The sequence below is a fragment of the Rana temporaria genome, chromosome 4, assembly GCF_905171775.1.
Source record: "Rana temporaria chromosome 4, aRanTem1.1, whole genome shotgun sequence".
Lineage (NCBI taxonomy): Eukaryota > Metazoa > Chordata > Amphibia > Anura > Ranidae > Rana > Rana temporaria.
In genome coordinates this window covers 206,785,153-206,809,558 of record NC_053492.1, presented here as the reverse complement: position 1 = coordinate 206,809,558, position 24,406 = coordinate 206,785,153, and the positions used below count along the sequence as shown (strand labels likewise).

Here is a 24,406-nt window from a genome sequence, read left to right as displayed (position 1 = left end):
ACCTCCACCATGCTTCACTGTTGCCTGCAGACACGAATTGTACTGATCCCCAGCCCTCCTGTGAAACTGCCTCCTGCTACAGCCAAATATTTCAGTATTCAATATCATTCCAGAGCATTTGCTGCAATTTTTTCTGCACCCCAGTTCCTATGTTTTCATGTATAGTTGAGTCACTTAGTCTAGTTTCCGTGTCCTATGGGGATGGTAATTTGGTCAGAATATGTGGTGTCCTCAATGCTGAGAAATGCAGGCAGATATTATCCATGCCATACCACCCAGGTAGATGTGCGATTGGTCCTGAATTTGTTCTGCAGCAGGACAATGACACCAAACTTACAGCCAATGTCATTAAGAACAACAAGGATTCCTGGAAGTCACGATTTGGACCCCACAGCCCTGATCTCAACATTGACTCTGTCTGGGATTACACCAAGACAAAAGAATTTGAGGCAACCTACATCCACAGAAGATCTGTGGTTGGTTCTCCAAGATGTTTTAAACAACCACCTACCTGCCGAGTTCCTTCAAAACTGCAAATGTACCTAGAATGATACTGTTTTAAAGGTTGATTTGCATTTCTATTCTGTTCATTTACATTCCATTTTGTTAAAAACACTAATTTCAGAAATCTTTAATTTACAGATTCTGTATAATTTTGAGTTTAGAGTAGTTTGTTTTTATTGCTGGAAACTTCTGTTTCCTGGCCTGAAATTGGAATTTTTTTGCTTCCCTGCTTGAAAAGGGTAAGGAGACTAGAATTCAAAGCAGAAACCTCTAATTGTGATGTATTCCATGACAAATATTTGCCTACTATTGGTTTTCCAACTCCGTAGAATTGGATTATGAAATATGATATTAATATGTTGATGTTATGATGTGTCCTTGCACCTATTGGCATTAAATGTGTGTGATTCTGTCCATTCCACTGAGAACTTTCTGTTCTGGCGCCATCTGTTCTATTAACAAGGCTACTTTCTTGCTCATTTCTTCTTCTATATTGATGACCCCCACCCCCTCTTGTGTAATTTTTCACATTTGTCTCCTTCCACTCTCTACTTCTTGTTTCTGCTGCTTCTAACAGGCAGGATTCAGATCAATTCAGGTAACCCTTCACATTGTTTTACTATACATTAAATTGCTGGTCAGAAGTGGAAAATATGTATTGCTATGTAGTATGGCAATACAGGCCACATGGGATAAAGGAGACCTGTCATGAAAGCTGTGTAGTGTCGTGCAGACATCTTGCTAGCTGATTGGATGTCTGTGGCAGGAAGTGAAACTAACATCTGTGGCAGCCCATGTTTCCAATAAGGAAATCTTTCCAAATGGAAAAAATCCTTTGATCAGCTTATACAGAATTTCTCACAGAAAACTGATCCCATCCTCCTTTTTAACACTCATACTACTTGGTGTAAGAAAGATGCATATACATTAAAGTCTGTAAATCTACAGGCATCCAACAATCTAAGACTAAACTATCTAGCCCCCCATAAAGAAATAATCACTGTACATTTTTTTTTTTTTTTCGGTCCTGTTCTGTCAGCGTTGGCTTCTCTGTGGATGCGGGTGCAAAGGAGGCCGCCATCAGTGCTCCCTCCTCTCCCTGAAGCTGCTGCTAGTTGACATAAGAGAGCCAATCGCATGACCGGACATGAACTGCCTGAAAATGGTTAAACATACAGATGGATCTTCCACAGGATAGTTGGTATAGGCGTCAAGAGGGGGCGGGAGTAGTTTTAGGACTAGCCTTGGCCTGGAATTTCATTTTATCTCTCCACTGATCCCTGCTGGGCAGGCGGATGACAGGTTCATGTCTGCTCCGCTGATGCAGAGCAGACATGGACACAGCCTGCTGTCCTCTATGGGCTGCCAGATGGAAACGGATCACCTGTCCATTTCCATCCGACCCGCCAGATGGGTGAGGAACTGATCCCTATCCATCTGCTTTTAGCAAACGAGATCGGATAGAATGTCGGGTGTCAAGACAAATGACCGCTGACATTCATAGCGCCATAGAGAGCAATGGATAGACTGATGGGGTCCACCTGAAAAACTGTCACAGACCCAATTGGTCCATCCATGTAAAAGGTGCCTTGGAGAGCTATGCCTTTTTTCTCCCCTTTCCATTGCAGTGGGTAGTTCAAGGTGCCAGGAGCCTTTCAATTGATTAAAGCTCTTCATATGTCCAAAAAAGTTTTTATCAAACCTGTAGTAATAAAACTAGTTTTTCACGATAAGTGTGAATCCTCATTAGTTTGTATGAAATACAGCACCTTGCATGCTGCTTTATGCTTCTATAAAATAAGCCAGGCTGTGTTGGTGGACACGTTTTCCTCCTATTTGGAGATGCCTTGCCTTTAGCTACTATCGACAACTGCGACTTCTATTCTTGTGTCTTCTGAACTTTTAGTATGTAATTCTTGTTGGTGCCAGAAAGAAATGAGGGGAGATGCACAAATTGAGAGTGTGTGTGTGTGTGTGTGTGTGTGTGTCACTGGACACTGGCATTATATAAAATTAGAGGTCGTCCGATATATCGTGTGTAACTGAAACTGTATAGAGAGAGAAGCTGTCAAAATTGAGGCTGGATGTCGGGGGTGGGCGGGAACCAGCTATCCAACACCTGCCGATGGGATCTGGGCGGGCCGCTACATGTATGTGACCTGCCCCCTTAAGCAGCCCAATCATTGGCTGGATAGCTGCTGGGTCCCACCCACCTCCGACATCACGCTCAATTTGTCCTCCTTCTCTCCACACCGTAGCGCTGCAGAGAGCATTTTAGTTTCACAGTTACACAATCGGCTGTGAAACCTGCCGGTGCCATCGGCCGCAAAAATCGGCATATATCGGCTGCCCTGATTTCTACATATCGGCCAGAGAAAAACCTATATCGGTCGACCGCTATATAAAATGGTAGTACTGTCATCCCTCCCCTTTTTTAATCAGCTGTCTAGGAGTAAGATAGCAGATTGGTATACCATCATCCATATACATGTTTAGTAACAGTCTCTGGTTTGCTATGAGCATTTAATTTGTACAGCTAATTTAGAGTTTGTTATAGATGTGTAGAGTTTTGTGTTTAATTTTTACCAATTGTCATCCTCCCAATTCAGCATTATTACCAGAGCAGGACCCAACCTCCTAGCAACGCTACCAGAGTCCAGAGTGCTTCTTCGGCTCGTGCAGTGCCTCCTGCCCATGTGTATCCTGCTGGTTCTCAAGTGATGATGATTCCCTCACAGTTATCCTATCCTTCCCAGGGCTACTATATACAAGGTGGACAAGTAAGTAGCAGCAACACTAAATGTTGGCTAGATTTAGTTCCCTTTCACTTAAAGAATGTTTTTTTATATTGCATCTGTTTCATTTGCAGGGTCGCTCTTACGTTATGCCCACACAGCAGTACCCTGTGCAACCTGGCACTGCTGGCTTTTTTCCTAGTGCTAGTCCCTCAGAGTTTGGCACATATGGTGAGTGAGACCGTGTGTGTGTATATGTATGTGTGTGTGTATATGTATGTGTGTGTGTATATGTATGTGTGTGTGTATATGTATGTGTGTGTATATATATTGGTACTGTAACTGTACAATCCTAGTTGCTCTCCACACCTCCCCCTTCACAATGTTTATATGATCAGGACTTGACTATATTTAGTTCAGTGTAGCTGTGATGTAGCAAAGAAGCTCGGTATGAGTGGGGGCAGCACTGATATGCAGAGTCATCTTGTAAGTTTTAACTGTTAGATTAAGGGGTTTTGGGGTTTTGGTGTGGAGGTAATCTTATTAAAGCTAGTAGTTTTTGCAATTGTATACCAGATCAGTTATGTCTGAACTCCCAGCCTTTAAGGGTTGCATGCAGGCTTGAATTTCGGAATAGACAGTTATTTTACTTGACAGCCACACCTTGCTTTCTTCACGGCTCTCAAGTTTAGAACTGCGAACTCCAATACGTTTGCAAGAATCCGAGGGCTTAATAACAGGATTTAGATCTCTTTAGTTTAGAGAGTGGTGGTAGGTGGGTATTTTGAGATGTATGTGTCTTAACAAGTTTAATCAGGGACATTTTATTCTGCTCACAAATAAGAAAACTGCTCTTGAAGATTGTCTTTTTTTTACCTTGGGGTGACTTTCTGCTTTTATTTAGCAGGAGCATATTATCCTGCCCAGCAGCAGTTTCCTCCAGGGGTGCCCGGAGCCCAAGTTATGATAAACCAGGCAATTCCTCCAAAGCGAGAACGAAAGACTGTAAGTTGAAGTTTTACAGACTCGTCTATCTTTTTCCTTTACTGTTTTTTTCTTTGCTCCATTCACCATCTTCTCACCACCTTCATTGCTTTGGCTTTTAGTGATGCTGTCATTCTGTTTGTTGAAATGTATATATCAAGGTTCTGCAAGGAAAAGTAAAATGCAGTTGCTCTTCGGTCTTCACCTCCCAGTAGTGAAAGCTTGGGGAAGGTAGTTGGCAGGCGCTGTAGTGGTGGGGAGGGGTTGGTATGAGACGGGGTGGCGGATATTGAGAGGGAGAGGTGGGTGAAAGGTACTATATGGGGGGGGGGGGATAGTGGCTGGTAGATTTCAACAGGAAGGGGTGGGATGTTGGGTGTAGGAGTGAGGTGGTACGCACTCTGCCCGGAGCACGGGGCTACTTGGTACAAAAACCATTGCTAGTGTTTTTTAATGGGTGGGGTTTGAATATTCCTTTAACGTGTAAATTCCCATTACAGGGTCTTTAAGGCGACCTTAACCTTACCCTGTCAGACACTGAAACTGTTTTACCAGTCTGAGGATTTTAGACTCTGGTGGCTTTCTCTCCTCTACTTGCAGTGCTGACAGTATAAGAATACGGCTTCCGATTAGGATTCTTGTAATCTGTACTGGCTAAGCAATAAACAAGATTAAGCCGTGGGGGTTTCAAATCCCTGGACTGGTAAACGGCTTTTCGCTGTCTGACCGCGGGGGAATCAAGGCAGTCTGGTACAATGGGACCGGATGGGGAGGGGATCCAGTGTTAAGATCATCTTGCAGATTTTCTGTAAAGGTGCATTTAAGCTTGGCCATACATTATACAATTTTCTTCAATTTCCTTTAGATTTACCTTTAACTCTGTAGTGCAAAGGCCTGCTTGCAAACACATTGTAAAGTAAAAGTGTTTAGGTTTGACCTCCATATTATATGGTTTTGGTGAATCTCTAAAGAAAAATTGTATAATATATGGGCAGCCTTGCACCTTTAAACAGAAGAACAACGTAGGATTGAGTGGATATGACAATTCAGTGGAAATCTAATTGTGATACTATAATTGCTAGTCCCCAGCTTTGACATGACTTTACTGGGTGTAGCAGAGCCACACATAGCAAGTCTTGTAAAAGTGGCCTCAGAATACAACTCAGGCCTGGGGAATTTATGAGGAAAGCTAATGCTAATTACGGCTGGAACACCACCCATCATGACATCTCAGGCAAGCCTTATGAATTTGTGTTCAGATATCTGGCAGAGTGCTTGCAGCCTTCATGTCACGTAAGATTATCTTTCGTTATCCTGCTTACTCTTTTGCAATTTAGATCCATCTTTCTTTCTTTCTCTCTAACCATATATTTCCCTATGACTTCATATATTTCTCCTGTTCATTTTCTTTCTCCTATTTAATGTTTTTGTCTGCTTTTACATAATTTGCTTGGACAATATTTCTAGATCATTACACAGTCAATGAGGTTATTTAGTATTGACACAGATATATAGGGAGCTGTGTGAAGTAATGCCTAGCTTGGTCACATGATGTATTTCTTTCTCAGAAGTGCTTTGCTCTGTCAGTGCTTAGATTTACCTGGTAAAACATCTGCTCTGTGAACTCTGCTAAAACTTTCTCTGTGGATTTCCTACTGCCCTGTATGCACTGGTCTTGGGACTTGGAAATGTGGCTGCGATCCAGAGGTCTGTGGCTGCCTTGATCTTTTAAAGCGCATGGCAGTGCACAGTCTCCACGTGGCTGTCCCTTGGTCCTGGAAGTCTTTTCTTATCTTTTTGTGAAGCTTTCTCCATCTTGTAAAACTTGTATGTAAAAGATGCCTCATAATTTTAAACTAGGTATAATAATATTTGAGGCATACAAGTGTGATAACTGCAAGTAATTGTCATGATTTAAGTCCTTCATGTGACCAAGCAGGGCTTTTCCTTAAGATTAATGCTGAACCTGTTAAGAACTTATTTTCATCTGCAAACAGACTATATTTAAGGCCTCTTGCACACTGTATTGATGTATGAACATCAGTCATTCCTGGCAGCGGTTTATCATTTGTGCGAATGCGTGCACACACAAGCATAACAATTCTTCTTCTAGCTTTATTTTAATGACTGAAGTGCGCCATATGTGCGTACACAATTTTTGTATTTCTTTGCTGATATATACGCAGTGATTCTTTATGTTCCCAAGTATATGGAAAATAATGGTCTGCATTTACATCCGTAAGAAGAAGAAAAAATGGCTATATGCCTGAAAACATTGTCTTTAGGCAGCATTGTGCAGGAGGCCTAAAAGTCTGCCCCATTTTGGTGCACATAATAGATAGAAGGTTTTAAGCATGCATGTAAGAACGCTACATAATCTTAGTCATAAGGTGTACCATGGGTTGAAATGTGTGCAGTCTCAGCATTTTTTTGTGAATCATCAGCCCAATTATGGCCACCTTAAATAGAATATTTGACAATCTACTTATGTAGCCTGATTTCTGGTGTTAATTCATTAGATAAGGATCAGAGATCCAAACCAGGGTGGTAAAGATATCACAGAGGAAATCTTGTCTGGAGGAAGATCTACAACAACGCCAACACCTCCTCAGGTAAAACACTTTCTCACTATGTTGTAGCCTTTTTAATTAGGCTTGCAAATGTTTTCAGTTTTTGTAGGCCAGCTTCTCCGTTTAGTACATTGTTCTTGATTGATTTATGGTAGAGGTAAATCATATTTTGGCATATTTCATCGATTCTTTTGGTGAGATATGCTCACCCAGGTACCAAATATGGATGTTATGCATATAAGGTTCACATAAAGTATTACACTGTTATGCCTTGGGGTCAGGACTGAGCAAAGAGCTTTGCCACTGGGGTTTCTGAGACCAGTAAAACCCAGTGAGTGATGAAATCCACCTCTGCCATTGTAAAACTGAATTCTGTTGAATTTTGGCTTTTTCGTTTTTAAGTAAACAAATGCACCAAATGTTGTGGCATATAGATGCAGAGAGTCGGGCAAATAACAGCTATTTTAGAATGGATGTTCTGAATAAAAATGACATCCGCATATATTTGCACTAAAAATCGAGTGGTCTAGTAAATCTGGAAATAAAAAAATTTGTGGGCACAATAACTGAATGGCACAAGATGGCCCTGAATACTAAAAAATCACTATCCTTTGAGGCCTTCACAATGTTTTTTCAGATTATTGCTTAGCAGCCTCGTTTTACAGAAATGCCCTGTGGATTCCAGACTAGGTTGTTATAGTTTAGTTTGCTTAAAGCGGGGGTTCACCCGTACATGAGACTTTTTTCCCTTAGATGGATGCTCGTTTTGTCTAGGGGAATCGGCTAGTTGTTTTAAAATATGAGCTGTACTTACCGTTTACGAGATGCATCTTCTCCGCCGCTTCCGGGTATGGGCTGCGGGACTGGGCGTTCCTATTTTGATTGACAGTCTTCCGAGAGGCTTCCGACGGTCGCATCCATCGCGTCACGATTTTCCGAAAGAAGCCGAACGTCGGTGCGCAGTATAGAGCCGCACCGACGTTCGGCTTCTTTCGGCTACTAGTGACGTGATGGATGCGACCGTCGGAAGCCTCTCGGAAGACTGTCAATCAAGAAGGAACGCCCGCTCCCGAAGACCCATACCCGGAAGCGACGGAGAAGATGCATTTAGAAAACGGTAAGTACAGCTCATATTTTAAAACAACTAGCCGATTCCCCTACGAGCATCAATCTAAGGGGAAAAGAGTAAAGAAAACATCATTGGGTGAACTCCCGCTTTAACAAAATAACTTTTAGTGTTTAAAAGTAGCTGTGGAAGGACCATAGAGTGTAAGGACTTGGTTGCACAGTAGTTATTTAGGTTTTATAGGTTATTCTATAGTTGCAATAAAAAATATTGCTTGTATTCATGTGTACAGTTGTCGTTTTTTACACATCTAAACCATGTCTTTTTCCCGTTTTTTGTTTTTTTTTAGTCCGTAACTGGAGGCTCTGAAGTGCAGGCGAATGGAGAGAGTGTCCATGTGCCTATTGTAGTGCGTCCAGGTGAGAAGAATGCAAGTTTTTTTTGTTTTGGGATTTTGATTCTTGGGTATGGCAGCCCCAGAGAGAAGTGTGTGGATTGATGTGTAGCTATTGGTCACTTTTGAATGATCGCATTATTTCTGTTTTGAAAAAAAGTTCTGTTCAGGATTATGCTTGCATTTTGCCTTCATTCCATACGAGAGAACCTTATTTGAAGAAGGGGGAAAAAAATGGGTTTACAAATTTTTCTCCCACACTGGACCATGCTACTCTACTTCTTTTTAAGAGACTATTTCAGCGTTGAATTGGGTTCATACATTTTGGCATAATTTTAAAAATGTAAGGCTTTTTACAAATATCAGGAACGTGGCCTGACCTTTGTGAATGTCTGATGCAGTGTTTGTACTTGCATTGCCTGCTTATGTAGTCTGCACAAAGAACCCTGCATTAACCACGTTCAGCTTTAGATCAGTATAATCTTTACTAAATAAAATATACTTGTCCGCCATTTAGGTTTGTGAACTAGATTTCTCGATTTTATGCATCCGCAGTAAACTATTACTGCTATATAGATGGATATACCTTCTATTAGGTGGGGTGTGTGCTGCTTGGTAAATGGTTTCTGTAGTAAAAGGCTTTTATATTTCAACTGGTTCCTACTATGAAAGTTTTTTTTGGCTTTAATTTCCACTCTGTTACTTTTCAGATGACAGCTCAAAGAACACCCAAGTGCTGACAAAGACTTCTGAGAGCCCCTCTCCCTCTCCTCCTATAGAAACGGAATTGAACATGGCTTGTGAACAAGACTTGACTCTTGATAACACTACACCTGAGGTACCTTTGTTAGAGCCTCTCATTACACAGGAAGTGCCCTTGATGGAAAATCCTTCATCTCAGGTAGAAATACAGCCAGAGGTTCTTGCATCTGTTTTAGAGAACCCAGTCCTAATGGAAATTACCATTACAGCGACGGCTGTCAAGCAAGCAGACCCTCTACCAGAAGCTTCTGTTATACAGCCCCCTGAGGAGTCTGATCTATCTTCGTTATCGGATGTGTCTATTTCACAGGATGCTGCTTTACAACAGGATTCCTCTTTAGTAGCCCCAGAAGCAGAGTTTCAGGTGCAGGCTCCACTAACCCAAAGTTCACCTGAGCCTTGCCTTGATGAAATCGATGAACCTGCTCCAGAGCCTGTAGAGGAATTAGATTTCATTGAGGGCACTTTGTCTACAACTGAAGTTCAAACAAATGGCCTATCTGAAGAACTGTCTGTGCCACCTGCACAGTTGGAGCCACCACCGGTTTGCCATGCTGAGCCCACAATGGATTCCCCCATTGCTCAGCCAGAAGAACTGCTAACAAATGGTGAAGGGAGCCCTGGCCTTCAAGAACTTGATGCACATGAACCTGAGCAGGAAACTCATGTGAGCCCCATCGCTGAGCCTGAGGAGCAGACTGTAGCTGTTGCTGATCCTACACCACAAGAGGAAGAGTCTGAGAAGGAGCCTCCTGCGGAGCCAGAGCAAACTCCTGTTCCAGCTCCAAAACAAAGCCCAGAAGTCCCTGTGCAAGGTAATGCAAGATCTATTGGAGGATTTAAACGGGTTGTAAACCCTTACATATACCAAATTAAGTGACTGATGTAAAGGCACCCCTGATGCCAGTCTTTGTTTTGTGTTTTTTTTTTTGCACCTAGTTGAGTGAACTTGACAGTCCTGCTTAAGAACACCACAATATGCCTGCTTTAAACCTTAGCAAAAAGTTTGCTTCAGTATCACTTTCTTTTTTTTTTGTTGTAGAATTTTGGTTACTGGGTTGGATTTTGTGGGTAAGATTTGTCAACTGGCATTCCCTTGTTCAATGAGACTGCCTCAGTGGTCGATAAGGGTGTTTTCATTGGACGGGGGTGTGATGTAAAACCAGACAGGGCCAGTTAAAGTAAATTGGTTCATAAAGGGGCATGGAAGAAGAGGCTTTTATGACAAAATAGTGGACATCTTGTGTCTGCTCTCATGCAAGATTTATTTTTTACACACGAGTACCGTTCATAAAAGACTGTTTTTTGTATAATCAAACGCCAATCGTTAAGTGTGCATTTAACAAGTATCACTCTTGTGGGAAGCAAATCAAAATTCCAATGGACTCCCAAGATATGCATGCAAAGGATGTGTGCTTATTCTGTTTTTATGCTGTGCCTGTTAGTAGTTTCCTGTGAGGTTGGCTCTGTAAGGTGCATTCTATTTTGTAACTTCTAGTTGACTTTTTTGGTAATCTTGTAATGCTAGGTTCAGATTTTGTTTGTGTTCTGTGCTGGTATTGGCTTCTGATCTAAGCTGTATATTGGAAGCCTTAAATGACTGCTCTCTTGGTGCCCTGGATAGTTACATTTATCTAATAATGCGCCTTGTCGTTGGCTACTGTCAAATCACTTCAAGATTTCACATCAGTAAGTTGTGTTTGGTGTACTTTTTCATTTATTAGTGTTTCTTCAGAGGTGCATTCTTTAGGTTGGTGGCTGTTTGTTTATTTTTTATTGTTTTGTAATACACTGTGTCATAGGTATCTCATGGGTAACTTTTCACCTCTCTCCCACAGTTGCCATATCGGTACCAAAAAAGAAAAGAAAAATAAAAGATTTAAATAAGAAAGATGCCGTTGGAGATCTGTTGGACGCATTTAAAGAGGTGAGTGTTTATGTACCGTATTTTCCGGCGTATAAGACTTTTTGCATCTAAAATCATGCCCCAAAAGTCGGGGGTCATCTTATACGCCGGGTACCTGTCTGTCAGACGGCGGCCATCCTCTATTCAAAAGCCGCGCCTCCTCCTCAGACTGTTCCGTGATAGGCGGAACACTAATTTTCCCAGCAGAGCTTCTGTTCAGTGTTCCGCCTATCACGGATGCCTTCTCATCCTCGGACGAGAGGACATCAGTGATAGGCAGAACACTGAACAGAGGCTCTGCTGGGAAAATTTGTGTTCCACCTATCACGGAACAGCCTGAGGAGGAGTCGCGGCTTTTGAATAATGGACGCCCGCAGCCTGAGAAACTCTGCAAACAGGAGAATGTATGAAGATCGTTGAGGCAGGCATACTGGCACAGTGAGGGGTCATCTTATACAGTGAGTATATCCCAAAACCAGCATTTTAGCTGGAAAATTAGGGGGTCGTCTTATACGCCGGCAAATACAGTATGTTGTAATGCAAGAATAAGCCTCATAAGGAATTTGCAAGTTGCTTCTTACTGGCGTCCCCCACCCACCGCCAGTAAGAACGACAAGCGGCTGAACTGGCGCTATAATTCTTTACAGTGCAGGGGATCGGCATCAATCAGATAAGTTTATATGACGTCCTTGGGCATGAAGTGGCTAAAACATGGGGGGGGGGGATAGTTTTCTTGAAAATTGTTGGGGTAGTATGACCTTTGTTACCATTTTATTTACCTCATGTAGGCTGGAGATGGCCCCAGTGAAGCACCAGAATCTGCTGCTATCCCACCTCCTGCAACACCAGAACCTGAGCGGACCCCTAATGTCCCAGCAGAACCTGAGCAGGACGAGACCTGGGAGGAAAAAGAAGATAAGTTGGATGCTGAAAATATTAAACCAGGGGATCATAAATATAAATACAAACCGGGTAAGTCAATGTTACCTTTTTGCCAACTTGTCAGTCTCCATCACTGATCTTTTGGTATCTGAAGCAAGTTTTAGACCTTTTCAAAATATTTTTTACAATCTGATGCTTGGATTGTATTGCATGTGTTCATCTAGTAACCTAGTGAGTGATCATCATAGTAGTGTTGTGTACATTTTTCTTTGCCACTTTGGACAGAGTTTGGGGCAGGAGCTCAGCAGTGTAATAACATATAGTATAGGGATATAAACACCAAGACTGCCTCTTATCTGCTTTGCGTTGGAAGCCATGTAGATTATGAGCGAATAGATAGGTGTTTGTGACTAGTCTAAGAGGGCTTGTTATATTTGAGTAAAATCTGCTCTTATAGACCGCTGTGCTGAGCACAGCTGGCATGAACCAAGTCTCTTTGGGTGAATGGGGCAGTGGTTTCCCTGAGGGTACTCCACATCCTTTGGGGACCCCACTGTTGGCTTGTTTCCCGATTTGGACGCCATGCTCCTGAGAGTTTGGGAGTTCTACAACACAAGTAGCCTGGTTCCTATGCTGGACAACTTTGAGAGTATTACTCTTGAATGCATTGGAGACGGTACATCAGCCTCTGGATCTCCTCAAGCTAAGATCTCTGCACCAAAAGGAGAGGTTTGTGCACTGGATTGTCAGCAGGCAGCTTATGCTGGGATCCTGCTGTTGAGGATGGAGTACCTCTGAGGGCCTTCATAAGATCTGGAAATGGATCATTACTCTGCCGCTTTTTGAGGAGTTTTCTCCAGATCCCTACCTCAGTCCTGACTAGTCGGGTGAATGTATTTGACAGTGTGGCTCAGGTTCCTTTCCCTCGCTCCACAACTTTTGGATGCTTTTCTAGACTGGGGCTTATCGGGAGATTCTTAGAAGCACATTCTATGCTCTGGGGTACGCAGGTCCTGCAGAGTCTGGACCCCTCCAGATGTAAATGTGAGTGTCTTTTGACCATTCTCTTGTTCCCTTACAACAGTCTGGGGTTTTGGTATTTCAATCATTCCAGCCTTCCTTATTAGGGGTACCTCTCATGTACGCTGTTCTTTTTAATTTGGGCTAACTTTAGGGTTGGTACTTGAGTTATCTACCAGTGCTGGGTTTTACATGGCTATCCTTATGGGATATTTAAGTGGTGATGATTCATTCATTCGTGTGTGTGTGTGCGTGTGTGATTGGTTGCCTGGCCAGGCAACCTAATTATTATAGAACCTTCTTTCACTGAATGCTAAAGGTTGTTGGCCCCCCTGATATAAATTCTTGGCCACACAGTAGATGAAAAAAGGGGGGGGGGGGATAAAGTTCTATACATGCCGTGAAATCCATTTCTTGGAGTACATTGAGGGACGCAGGTCCAACTCCTGTGTTGTGTGTGTGTGTGTTTTTTTTTTTTTTTTTTTTTTTTTCTTTTGGTCTTCATTTTCCACAAAACCTAAGACAACCTGGGTAAAAGAGGGGTTATACAGGGGTTGGTTTTTTATTTTTGCCAGTGTCAGTATGACCCGACGGTTTCTGAATTCTGGTGTCCCTCAATGGCCTCCAAGCAATAGATTTTTAAGGCAAGTTTAAAAAAAAAACTTAATTTGTCTTCAGTTGAGCTAACTAGGCCTATGATTTTTGGTAGTCCAACATATGTGAATGGTTAGATTCTGACTTCATATATTATTCCTCTAGAACAATGGAAGCCGTTAAGCCCTGAAGATAAGAAAAGCTATGACCGGGAGTTTTTGCTTGGCTTTCAGTTTATCGTGGCCAGTATGCAAAAACCAGAAGGTCTCCCTCAGATTACAGATGTAGTGCTGGACAAGGTGGGTTTTTTTTTTTTTTTTAATCTCCTAATTTGAGATAGAAGTTGTCACTTCTTTCTAATCATATTATTCATGTTTTTCAAAAGGCCAACCATGCTCCTCTAAGGCCTCTAGATCCAGCAAGACTGACCGGCATGAACTGTGGTCCAGACTTCACCCCACATTTTGCCAATCTTGGAAAGCCTACTATGGGCAATCGTGGACCAGTAAGTATTTTTTTTTTTTTTTTTTTAATACTGCTCAGTTCTGAACATCTTTGTAAAGTACCTAAACCCTTTGTTTGTTCTGCAGCCAGCCGGAATGGGTCCTAGACGATCTCAACAGGGACCACGAAAGGAGCCTCGTAAAATTATTGCAGCTGTGTCATTAAATGAGAATGTTCAGCTGAATAAAGCGGAGAAAGCATGGAAACCACTGAATAAAAGAGCAGGTGAAGAAGATGATTCTGAATCTCTAAAGACACAGGTGAGTTGGTGTTTGTCTCTTTGGAGGCATTAAAGATTAGCTGTATTTTAAGCACATTTGTAAAGGTAAAATGTTAAATTGTTTTTGGAAACATAACTGTAATGCCCCGTACACACCATCACTTTATGTGATGAAAAAAAACGACGTTTTTAAAAACGTCACTTTAAATGACCGTGTGTGGGGGAAAATTTCGTTTTATGTCTTGTGAAAAACGACAAAAAAAAAATTGAAGCATGCTTTAATTTTATGTGTCGTTTTTCAAAACGTCGTTTTTTACTTCACAGAAATTGACAGTGTGTAGCAAAAAACGACGTTTTTACACCCGCGCATGCCCAGAAGCTACTTATGAAGCAAGCTTCAATGGAAAAAAGTGGTGAACGTAACCTCGCTTTGCTAGAACATTGTGAGAAAAACTTTGAAAATTGAAGTTTCAAAAACGTAGTTTTTTACTTCACAGAAAATGTCGTTTTTTTTTTTAATCACATAAAGTGATGGTGTGTACGCGGCATTAGTAACTCTTAAATACAATAAACTAGTTGTGTGCATTAAATCTGTATTTCCTCTAAATGGTGTTATGTTTCTTTGCTTTGCTTAAGCTTTTGTGCGGTTTGTTTCAAGGAAGTTGTTATATGCAGATATTGTGTGTTTTTAAATGTCTTGTTCAGTATTGCACACAGCAGTGCTAATGGTGTTTTTTTTTTTTTTGTTTTTGTAGGAATTGTTCCGCAGAGTGCGCAGTATTCTAAACAAGCTGACACCACAGATGTTTCAGCAACTCATGAAACAAGTAACCGATTTAGCCATAGATACAGAGGACCGACTAAAGGGTGTAATCGACTTAATATTTGAGAAAGCCATCTCTGAGCCAAACTTCTCTGTTGCTTATGCCAATATGTGCCGCTGCCTTATGGGGGTGAGTCTTGTGTAATATGGGCTAGACAAAATCTAATGCACAATTATATTTAGGAGAAGGTGTTTACTGCTATTCTGAGCCTTAGAATGAAATGTTTTTTTGTGTAACACATTCCATACAGTGTGCACTCAGAAACCTGGACTAATACGAGTTGTGGCTTTTTTTTTAATAGCACAACAGAATCCGTTTTGCCTTTTTGATACACTCTTAATGAAACGCCAGGGGTTCTGAACACATTAGAGAGGAGCCCTTCTGACTCGGGAGATTGAAGATGTTGGGATGAAATGGCCTATCCCCCCCCCCCCCCCCCTGGTCCTGTTGGAGACAGTGAGGTAGTTCACTTTCCAATAGTCTACTCCTGGGATAGGAACAGCTGGGGGGCTAGACAGTATTTCACTTCCATAAGATGATCAGACTTGATTCTATTGAAGTTTCCTGGTACCCCTTTGGTGGTTGATAAAGGCCTCAGCTGTGGCAATGTCTGAATGTACCCAGATTGGGTGACCCTGGTGGTGGTTTAATTGATTCAGAGCTTGAGTTGGAGGGCCCTTGAATGGAATTAACCGGAACAGCCTCAAATGAAACTACCATGTAACCCAAAACACTCATATAGAATCTTGCTGAGGGATGTCTTTGATCTTGTGATTAAAGCATTAGCTCTTAGAGAATATTGTTTAATGAGACTTTTTCCTGGGCTGTGTCCATAATGAGGTCTGAGTATTGTAAACGAGAGATTGGAGAGCAGACTTATGAAGTTGATTACCCAACAGAAGGCTTTAAGCATCTGAATAGTCCTTTTGGATGTTTGCAGATTAAGAGTAGAAGAATCCTTCAAAAAATGGTCAAGGAAATTATTTGTTCCAACAAAAAGTCGGCAACATCTCGGAATCCGAAAGGTAAAAGTACATTTATTATTAATGTACAAAAAGTGTATGAAAACCAGCCAAGGAGCTCCTTGGCTGTTTTTTAGCCACTTTTTGTATATTAATTGACTTTTACCCTGCACTTTCTACCATATTGCCGGCTTTTTGTTGGAACGTTTTCTGAGGTTGAACTTGCAGGAGTTACGAACCAGAGCAGCTTTGTTTACTGTTCCTCTGGAGTGGGGTTTTCAGAGCTGCTTTTTTTCTTAATGCAATCTAGGTACCCTGTTACCTGAATGCCCCAAGTTCTTAAGAGAGCAAGAAAGGGTGCAAGTACCTTTTTGTAAATTTAGGTGCCAAGGATGGGCCAAAAGGCAGTGCTGCCAAATTTGAACTGTTTATCTCCTACTGTAAATTGCAGGAAGCGCAGATGCTGAAGAGGGCAAGTGGTAATATGTAGATAAGCATCTTGGTGGTCTACCAAATTTTCCGGTCTCAGAGGGGCAGTATCCAAGCTTGCAGATTCCATGCCGAACTTTAACATAAATGTATTTGTTTAGGGCTTTTAGATTCAGCATAGAACAAATACCCTTGTTAGGTTTTGGCACAGTGAACAGGTTTGAATTATTTTTGAACATGTCCTCCAGAGGAACTGGAATGACAACTCCCTGGGACAAGAAATGGTTGAGTGAAGAAAATGTGCTGATGACATTTTCTTTATCATTCAGGGTTTTCAGCATTAATGAATAGCCAGTTTCTTAAAGCGGTTGTAAACCCGCATATACATTTTTTTAATTTTTTTTTTTTTTACACCTGCAAGGCAAAAGTCATAATGAGCTAGTATGCACCGCATATTAGCTCATTATGAAATACTTACCTCGGAACGAGGTAGGGAACTTACCTGGTCCACCCCGAGCGTGTCTTCCGGCTATCGCCCCTCCAGCGCTGTGATTAGCTGGAGCGGCGATGACGTCACTCCCGCGCATGCGCGCGGGAGATTTCCTTTCCGGCATGGGTCGGCGGGGCCGGCCCTTCAGCCCAGGATCCCCTCCTGCGCTGCTGCAAACAGCGGCGCATTGCGAGGGGTATATCTCCTAAACCATACAGGTTTAGGAGATATTCTTTATACCTACAGGTAAGCCTTATAGGCTTACCTGTAGGCAAAAGTAAAAAAAGTGGGTTTACAACCACTTTAGGGGGGTGTGTAATATTGCACTTGGACTAAGAAATGGACTAAGAAATGGTTCAGGGCTGTCTGCAGATCTGACTGTCCTGGAGAAGATTAAGTTGGTTTGAGACAAGAAGAAAATGTGAGGGTAGAGGGGTACACTTTTTTGAAATCACTGAGCCCACAGGTCTGGGACATCTGTTGCCCATAAAATGGCAAACTGTAACAGACATCTTAGGGGTGTCCCGAAAAGCTTTGTCAGTGTCCAGTCACCTGAAGTTGGCAGCCTATGACCCAGGGTCTTTGAATATCCACAGAGAAAAAAAAGAGAATATGGGATTCCCACCTAATTGTAAAAAGCTGCAGTACTCACCGATATTTTCGGGGGGTACAATCTGATAGAAGTATGACCAAAAATAAAAACTAAGAAAGAAACAGACTGCTGCTCACCCTAAAGAGTTAACTACTAATTTTATTAAAGCTATATCAAAAACATATATTGGATATAAAAACTGGACCCCTATAAATGGGTGGACCTACCCAGATCATTCCCCATTAAAAGAACCCCAATAACGGCATGTACTGGTAACTAAACAAGCTTGATTCCCCCGCAGGAGGACCGAGGTATATGAATGGCACACCCAAAGCAGTAAAAACTGCAGGGCTTGTCTACAGAAGCTTTACACACTGCACCACCAATGTGTTCTAGGCTCGTGGAGGAAAAAATTAATGCACTTTTTTTTTTTTTGCAAAAAAAATGGGCATTTTATAATTTTTCTAAAAAAGTGAACTCCTTTTGAAAGCTTCAGTTGCTTTTCAACATATGCTTCACAGTGGTCATTTTGATTGAATACCTAGTTGAAGCTGGAATGATCCCTTCAATGTGATATTTCGTAGGGATATTGAGATATGAAAACATTTGCATTATTTAAGAAGCACAGAAATTTCAAGTATTGTGTTACTGCATGATTCCTGACTGCCAACTTTTTTTTCTTGCTTAGCTGAAAGTCCCAACTACAGACAAGCCAGGAGTGACTGTGAACTTCCGCAAGCTGCTACTTAACCGCTGCCAGAAGGAGTTTGAAAAAGACAAGGATGACGATGAAGTGTTTGAAAAGAAGCAGAAGGAATTAGATGCTGCTACCTTGGTAATTGCACAGATTTGCATTAAAACTGTACAGTTCTGTAGGATCTATATTTTTAATACCCTTACTGTTACATTCAAAGCTAAAGTGCGTTTTTGTTTTATACCTGCAGCCGGAAGAGAAGACACGTCTAAATGATGAACTGGTGGCAGCAAAGGATATTGCTAGGCGCAGATCTCTAGGCAACATTAAATTCATTGGAGAGCTCTTCAAATTGAAAATGCTGACTGAAGCTATCATGCACGATTGTGTAGTCAAGCTGTTAAAGAACCACGATGAGGAGTCTATAGAGTGTCTTTGCCGATTGCTGTCCACAATTGGGAAAGACTTGGACTTTGACAAAGCTAAGGTTTGTATAATTTTATATAATCTCGCAATCTCCTAAGCAGTCATTACTTTTAGTGTATGTGTGTACGGACAGATGTCTCATGAGCTTGGTTAGCCAAGATCTGCATCCCATCAAAACCACAACTAAATATATATAGAGATTGAAAAAATAAAAAATGTATATATTTATCTAAGTGACCATTAACTGGCCACATTGATTATTCAGCAAAGTTTCTACAAATGGTAATGTAATCGGAGCTTGATCACATTTCCAAATTTCATACTGACCGTATGATGGATTTTTTTTTTTTTTTTTTTGAGGGGTACAGGATTCAGAGATTGGATTATACTTCTGCCTACAGGTGAATTTGCATAGTGGAAAGCGATACACAATGCCTAGCCAATATAACACCTCCCATTATACTTCTGTTTTTTTGCCACTATCCTAAGAGGGGTGTCTTTTCTGAGAATAGTTTAAAGAATTTACTAGCCTTCCTTTTTTTTTTTTTTTTTTTTTTTTTTTAAATTAACTTTTTTTGTGCACTGCTTAAGCTGGTCTCTATGCGTAGTTATTGGGATTAGCAGGTCCTCTGCATTCACTCTGGACATGTTTGGACTTGGACAATAGTAAAGGACTAGCCTGGGATTTTGGCACTTTTCAGACGTGTACTGTGTTTAGCCACAGTTTGTTTCTGGGGGTTCTGCCCCAACTGTTTCACAGTTCCCAACTCAAAATAGGACATCATCCCTTCTTTGATCTGAAGGCCCCAGATGTCTTTATTCAGAAGCAGAAATTCCAGTACTAAAATACCATTTTGAAATTTGGCTGTCATTACCATAACCCTACACAAAAGAACAACCCAAAATGTAATTCTTACTCCTGACTATCTGTCCGCCGCATACTGTATATGTAATTTATTCTCATGGTAGGGTCCATGTTCACTTTCTTTTCCTACCATTTGACCCTGACCCCAGCCATTTTATCTTTTTTATATTGTCTTACAAATTATTGTAGCAAGGGGAAAAGGATACAACGTGTTTTTTTTTTTTTTTCTCCCTCTAATCAAGAGAAGAAAACATGGCGATGGGTTGTATAGTTGTAGATCTCTGTGATGGCAAATCAAAGTGGTCATGTGATCTAGGGCTTGTTTTACCAACTTCTGATCATTAGTACATGACCTGGAGCTGATGGTGACAGCCCAGGCTCCTTGCTATAGGCGTAAGATATGCAGAACGCTGCCAGTGCAAATACAGGTGCACACATATGGTGCCCCACACAAGATGAACCATTTCAGTGAGGTTACATATGTGAATATTCTCATCGTAGGAGTTAACATGAGTTTGGTTTGCCCTTTTAAGTTATCTGCTGTTGGCAAGTCTTTTCATTATTTTACTTTTTCCATTAACAGCCTCGGATGGATCAGTATTTTAACCAAATGGATAAAATCATCAAAGAAAGAAAAACCTCATCTCGTATACGTTTCATGCTTCTGGATGTCATTGATCTAAGAATGGTAAGAACATTATGGACATTTTAAGAAATTGTAAACCACCACTTTATAGTGTCCCCTGCCAAACTTCTTTTTTTTTATATTTTATTTATTTTTGAGATTGCTTGACACCACTTTTGGTTTGTGATTTCTGTATTTACTATTAGGGCAGTCCTTGCAGTGTTTTAATATTTTTTTCTTCCTCCAAGTGCAATTGGGTGCCCCGTCGTGCAGACCAGGGACCCAAGACTATAGATCAGATTCATAAAGATGCAGAATTGGAAAAACAAAGGGAACATGTCAAAGTTCAGCAACTAATGTCGAACAAACAACAAGACAAGAGGCGAGACCCACCAGGAGGAGGAGGCGGAGGACGACCCACGGGTGGACGAAGTAATGCGCAAACAGATGATGGTTGGAACACTGTGCCCATAACAAAGGGAAGCCGTCCCATTGACACTAGTAGGATCTCTAAAATAACAAAGGTGGGTAATTGGCAGGTTTTTTAACCATATCATTCTTTTTTTGTCAAACTTATTTTATAAGTCTTTGTCTTACTTTATTTTTTTTCTTTTATTTTTTTTAGCTTGGTGCTATAGACTCTAATCAACTGTTGGCACCAGGTGGACGTTTAAGTTGGGGTAAAGGAAGTAGTGGAGGCTCTGGATCAAAGCCTGCCGAGTCAAGTAAGCTATGCCCCTTTTTTTTTTTTTTTTTTTTTAGGTGTTGTAAATGACGCTTTTTGTAATTTTTTCTCATTGACTCTTATTTTTCAGCTCCAGAATCTGGACGACCAAGCACACTTAATAGGTTTTCTGCTCTTCAGCAGTCTTCATCTGCAGAGAGTCAGGATGCCAGGCGGCCTGTTTCCAGGTATGTAGCTTTAGGCATACCCGTAACTGTGTACTAATTTTACTGGTTTCAACTTCAGATTAAAGGGTCATGATAATAGATCAGACAACCATACAAGAGTCACCATTTTTTCATTTATATAGGGGTTTACCCTTTCAAAAATGAAACTAGATTGCTTGACTTGTTTATTGGTAATGTTATGCGGAACCTCCTGAGGTCTGGAATATAAGGCACACGGAGATCTCCGCTATGTGGGAGGGAAGGCTGGAGCAAGCCAGGATGATGCCTCCGCAATGGGCGGCAGCAGTGGGCTGCCCAGACCCGCTCCATTATCGTCAATATTTTCTTTTCGACAATGTGCCGAAAACACCAGTTTATTTTCGGCCGGCAAAATTTCGGTACATCCCTAGTGTCAATGGTTTTGAGGGCTGCAATCCCCACGGGTCACCAGTTTTCCTCTACTTGATCACATCCCCAGCAGTTCATCATCCTAGCTGGTGGGAATGTGATCCCTTGGGGAGAAGAGATGGTGAGCTGCATGGTGGCCTATGTAGATGTGCTGTGCCAGGGCAAGCTTTGTGCTTTAGTTTGACCTACATGAATGTGCTGTCGGGGGAGGGAAGTTTGGGAGGGATTTTCTGTGCCATGGAGGGATGGTGAGCTGCATTGATGGAATGGTGCTGCTGGCCAACGATTTCCAGTTGGTGCCCAGTTTTTCAAGCCAACCCCTCAGATTAATTACTTTTAATACTATAGGACTCATGAGTGAGGTTATTTTTGGTGTGTTACTCAGTTTGCAAATGTGTACTGTTGCCCATAACTGGTGGGGTTAATGCGTACAGTTGGAGGCCCTTCACTGGTACAGTAGGAACAGCATTTTTCTAAGCTTCACTGAAAGGAATAAATGTAAATATCTACTAACCTGTTTGGTATGATATACTGATCTAACTGCTTCTCTTTTGCAGAGGTAGTTCAAGTCGTGAACGCTCTGAGAAAGATAGAGGAGAACGATTTGATAGACGGGACAGGTTCGACAAAGCCGATATCTTTGAGAGGTCTGACCGCTCAGAGCGGTCCCGGGCTGTACTCACAAAGAGAAGTTTTAGCAAGGAGACAGATGATCGCAGTAGAGAGAGAGTGGCACAAATTCCACAAGAAGCCGTGCGAAAAGTAGCTAGTATGACTGAACCTCGAGATCGCAGCAGAGAAAGTAAGTATAACATTAATGAAGAACTTATTCTTTTTGTAATACTCGTGTGGCATATGCTCCTCTTGGTTGGTCCCGATTGTTGCAATAAACACATTTGTCATGTCTTTCTGCTTAGTCAAGCGAGAAACTCCAGCACCAGTGGCTGTCCCTGCTGCCCCCTCCAAACCTGCCTTGTCTGAGGAAGAACTTGAAAAAAAATCTAGAGCAATCATAGAAGAGTTTTTACATCTGAACGATTCCAAGGTGAGGTTGTCATTTACTTGATGGAGATATGTATGCTCATCCATCTGTGGTGTGGGTTTTTTTTTTTTTCTAACACATTTTTATCTCTCTGCAGGAGGCAGTCCAGTGTGTGCAGGAACTAAATAGCCCCACACTGCTTTTCATTTTTGTACGGAATGCTATAGAGTCAACGTTGGAGAGGAGCACCATTTCCCGTGAACACATGGGTCAATTTATGTCTACACTGGTGAAGTCTGGCACGCTACCAAGAGAACAGTATTACAAAGGGTAAGTACCAGTCAAAGTTGAGCATCAGAAGTTCTATTTCTTTTACATACAACATTTCACATTAATACTGGAAATTGTATTTCATTCATTGGGGGGCAAAAATTCAGGGTTATATTGCCGCCTACACGAAGATTTGGACACTGGCAAACAAAAAAACATTGCCCTAGTATAACTTCTACTCCCAGCATGCTTTTCTTCTTTTTTTTTTTTTTCCGGTCTCCATTTGCAGCTATTCAGATCAGTGTTTCCTCAGTACTAGCTTTGGGGGGCTGTACCCATACCCCGCTGAATAGGACATTGCAGAATAATCTGGCATCAGACCTTCAGGCGCTTATGTCTTGTGGTTCTTTCCCTACCTGCATGTACTGTTGACCCTGCACATTCGCCAGGTCCATAGGCGCGGCACAGACTGAGATGTGACCTTGGATGTCTGCAGTGACCTAGTTGCCGCTGGCCTCTTGACCCTCTCCTGCTACTACCTCGATTTGTTGTGACACAAGCTATGCTGCCTCCACCTTGCAGTGCAACATGTCAGATCCTAGACACTGAGCAAACCCACTGTCTCAGGTGATTCCAGCTAACAATCTAAGGGTTTTGATTCTGCCTTCAGTGTACCGCCGGATACTGAAATGTTGTCCTCCTGAGTCTGTCATCTTTGAAATCTTCATTGGCTCTGGTTGGCATGGCCCCTTTCTCGACTCTGTGTACAGAGAATTTCACCACAATCATGCAGGAGTTTTTGGGCCAAATAAGAGTCTTGCCTGCTCAATCTTAGCCTTTTCTTACAGAATCCTTATCCGATCTGCCAGCCAAATTGGTGGCATATGGGCCTTTTGCTGGCAAAACACTGGCTTCCTTTAAAGGGTATTTGGAGCACATGCCTGCATGGCTTGGGTTGCCAGTCTCCCTTCTTGTTTTCCTGTGTAAGCTAGGCTCTTTGGTTAATGTTCAAAGGGCAAGCAAAGCGGGTGCTTTTTGCATGCTTATTTCACAGCTGAATGACGGCATCCCTCTGGAACTCCACCCTTGGCAAGAATTTCACTTCAGGGCAAAAGTACCCATCTGCTTCAGCCTAGAGTAGGCTAAAAGTAGTTCTTTCATTACACTCAGGCCTTCATCACCAAAGCCCAGTTCAAGCCGTTCTTCTTGTCCGTCTGTAAATCTTGGACTTCCAAGTTCCCCAGAACTTCAACAAAATCTTCAGCTTCAGGGAACGCCCTCTTTCCAAAGTAGGGAGACATTTGTTGGTCTTTGCAGACAAGCTGACAGTCACGGCTCTGCTCAGAGCCGAGGGGGAGAGCTGAGTGATCAGCGGTGTTTGATCACTTGGTTCTCACTGCTGATCCAGCAGGAGACTGATCCACCTAGGGGAGTAGAGAGTGTGTTTGTGTGTGTGTTTGTGTGTGTGTTTGTGTGTGTGTTTGTGTGTGTGTTTGTGTGTGTGTTTGTGTGTGTGTTTGTGTGTGTGTGTGTGTGTGTGTGTGTGTGTGTGTGTTTGTGTGTTTTTTTTTTTTCATTTTTAAAACCTGTAAAGTGTCTTCCCTAATAACACCCTTTTCTTATTTACAGAGTGTTGGAAGTACTGGAGGTGGGAGAAGATATGGAGATCGACATCCCTCACATATGGCTTTACTTGGCTGAACTAATCAGTCCAGTCTTAATCGAAGAAGCAATCCCTATGGGGGAGTTGTTCAGGTAAAAATCTAATGGATCTTTGAGGCATGTTGTGCAGTTAACCTTTTGCTCA

At 41.9% G+C, this 24,406-nt stretch overlaps 1 protein-coding gene across 5 annotated transcripts in view; it reads left to right on the top strand.

The window, feature by feature from the left end:
• EIF4G1 (eukaryotic translation initiation factor 4 gamma 1) overlaps nt 1-24,406 on the top strand; it is a 98,223-nt gene that overhangs the window by 64,900 nt on the left and 8,917 nt on the right. For 2 of the 5 annotated variants that reach the window (XM_040349791.1, XM_040349788.1), the window contains 23 exons: nt 1,082-1,102; nt 3,114-3,284; nt 3,374-3,470; nt 4,144-4,244; nt 6,743-6,835; nt 8,209-8,278; nt 8,964-9,830; nt 10,854-10,942; nt 11,710-11,893; nt 13,583-13,716; nt 13,803-13,922; nt 14,008-14,181; nt 14,897-15,094; nt 18,127-18,273; nt 18,383-18,619; nt 20,007-20,111; nt 20,297-20,572; nt 20,674-20,773; nt 20,864-20,960; nt 21,905-22,149; nt 22,265-22,392; nt 22,487-22,659; nt 24,229-24,354. In XM_040349791.1, coding sequence (XP_040205725.1) covers nt 1,082-1,102; nt 3,114-3,284; nt 3,374-3,470; nt 4,144-4,244; nt 6,743-6,835; nt 8,209-8,278; nt 8,964-9,830; nt 10,854-10,942; nt 11,710-11,893; nt 13,583-13,716; nt 13,803-13,922; nt 14,008-14,181; nt 14,897-15,094; nt 18,127-18,273; nt 18,383-18,619; nt 20,007-20,111; nt 20,297-20,572; nt 20,674-20,773; nt 20,864-20,960; nt 21,905-22,149; nt 22,265-22,392; nt 22,487-22,659; nt 24,229-24,354 — 3,953 coding nt within the window. Of the gene's footprint in view, nt 1-1,081; nt 1,103-3,113; nt 3,285-3,373; nt 3,471-4,143; nt 4,245-5,387; nt 5,517-6,742; nt 6,836-8,208; nt 8,279-8,963; nt 9,831-10,853; nt 10,943-11,709; nt 11,894-13,582; nt 13,717-13,802; nt 13,923-14,007; nt 14,182-14,896; nt 15,095-18,126; nt 18,274-18,382; nt 18,620-20,006; nt 20,112-20,296; nt 20,573-20,673; nt 20,774-20,863; nt 20,961-21,904; nt 22,150-22,264; nt 22,393-22,486; nt 22,660-24,228; nt 24,355-24,406 lie in introns of those variants that run through there. The other 3 variants (XM_040349789.1, XM_040349790.1, XM_040349792.1) reach the window with 3 other exon arrangements.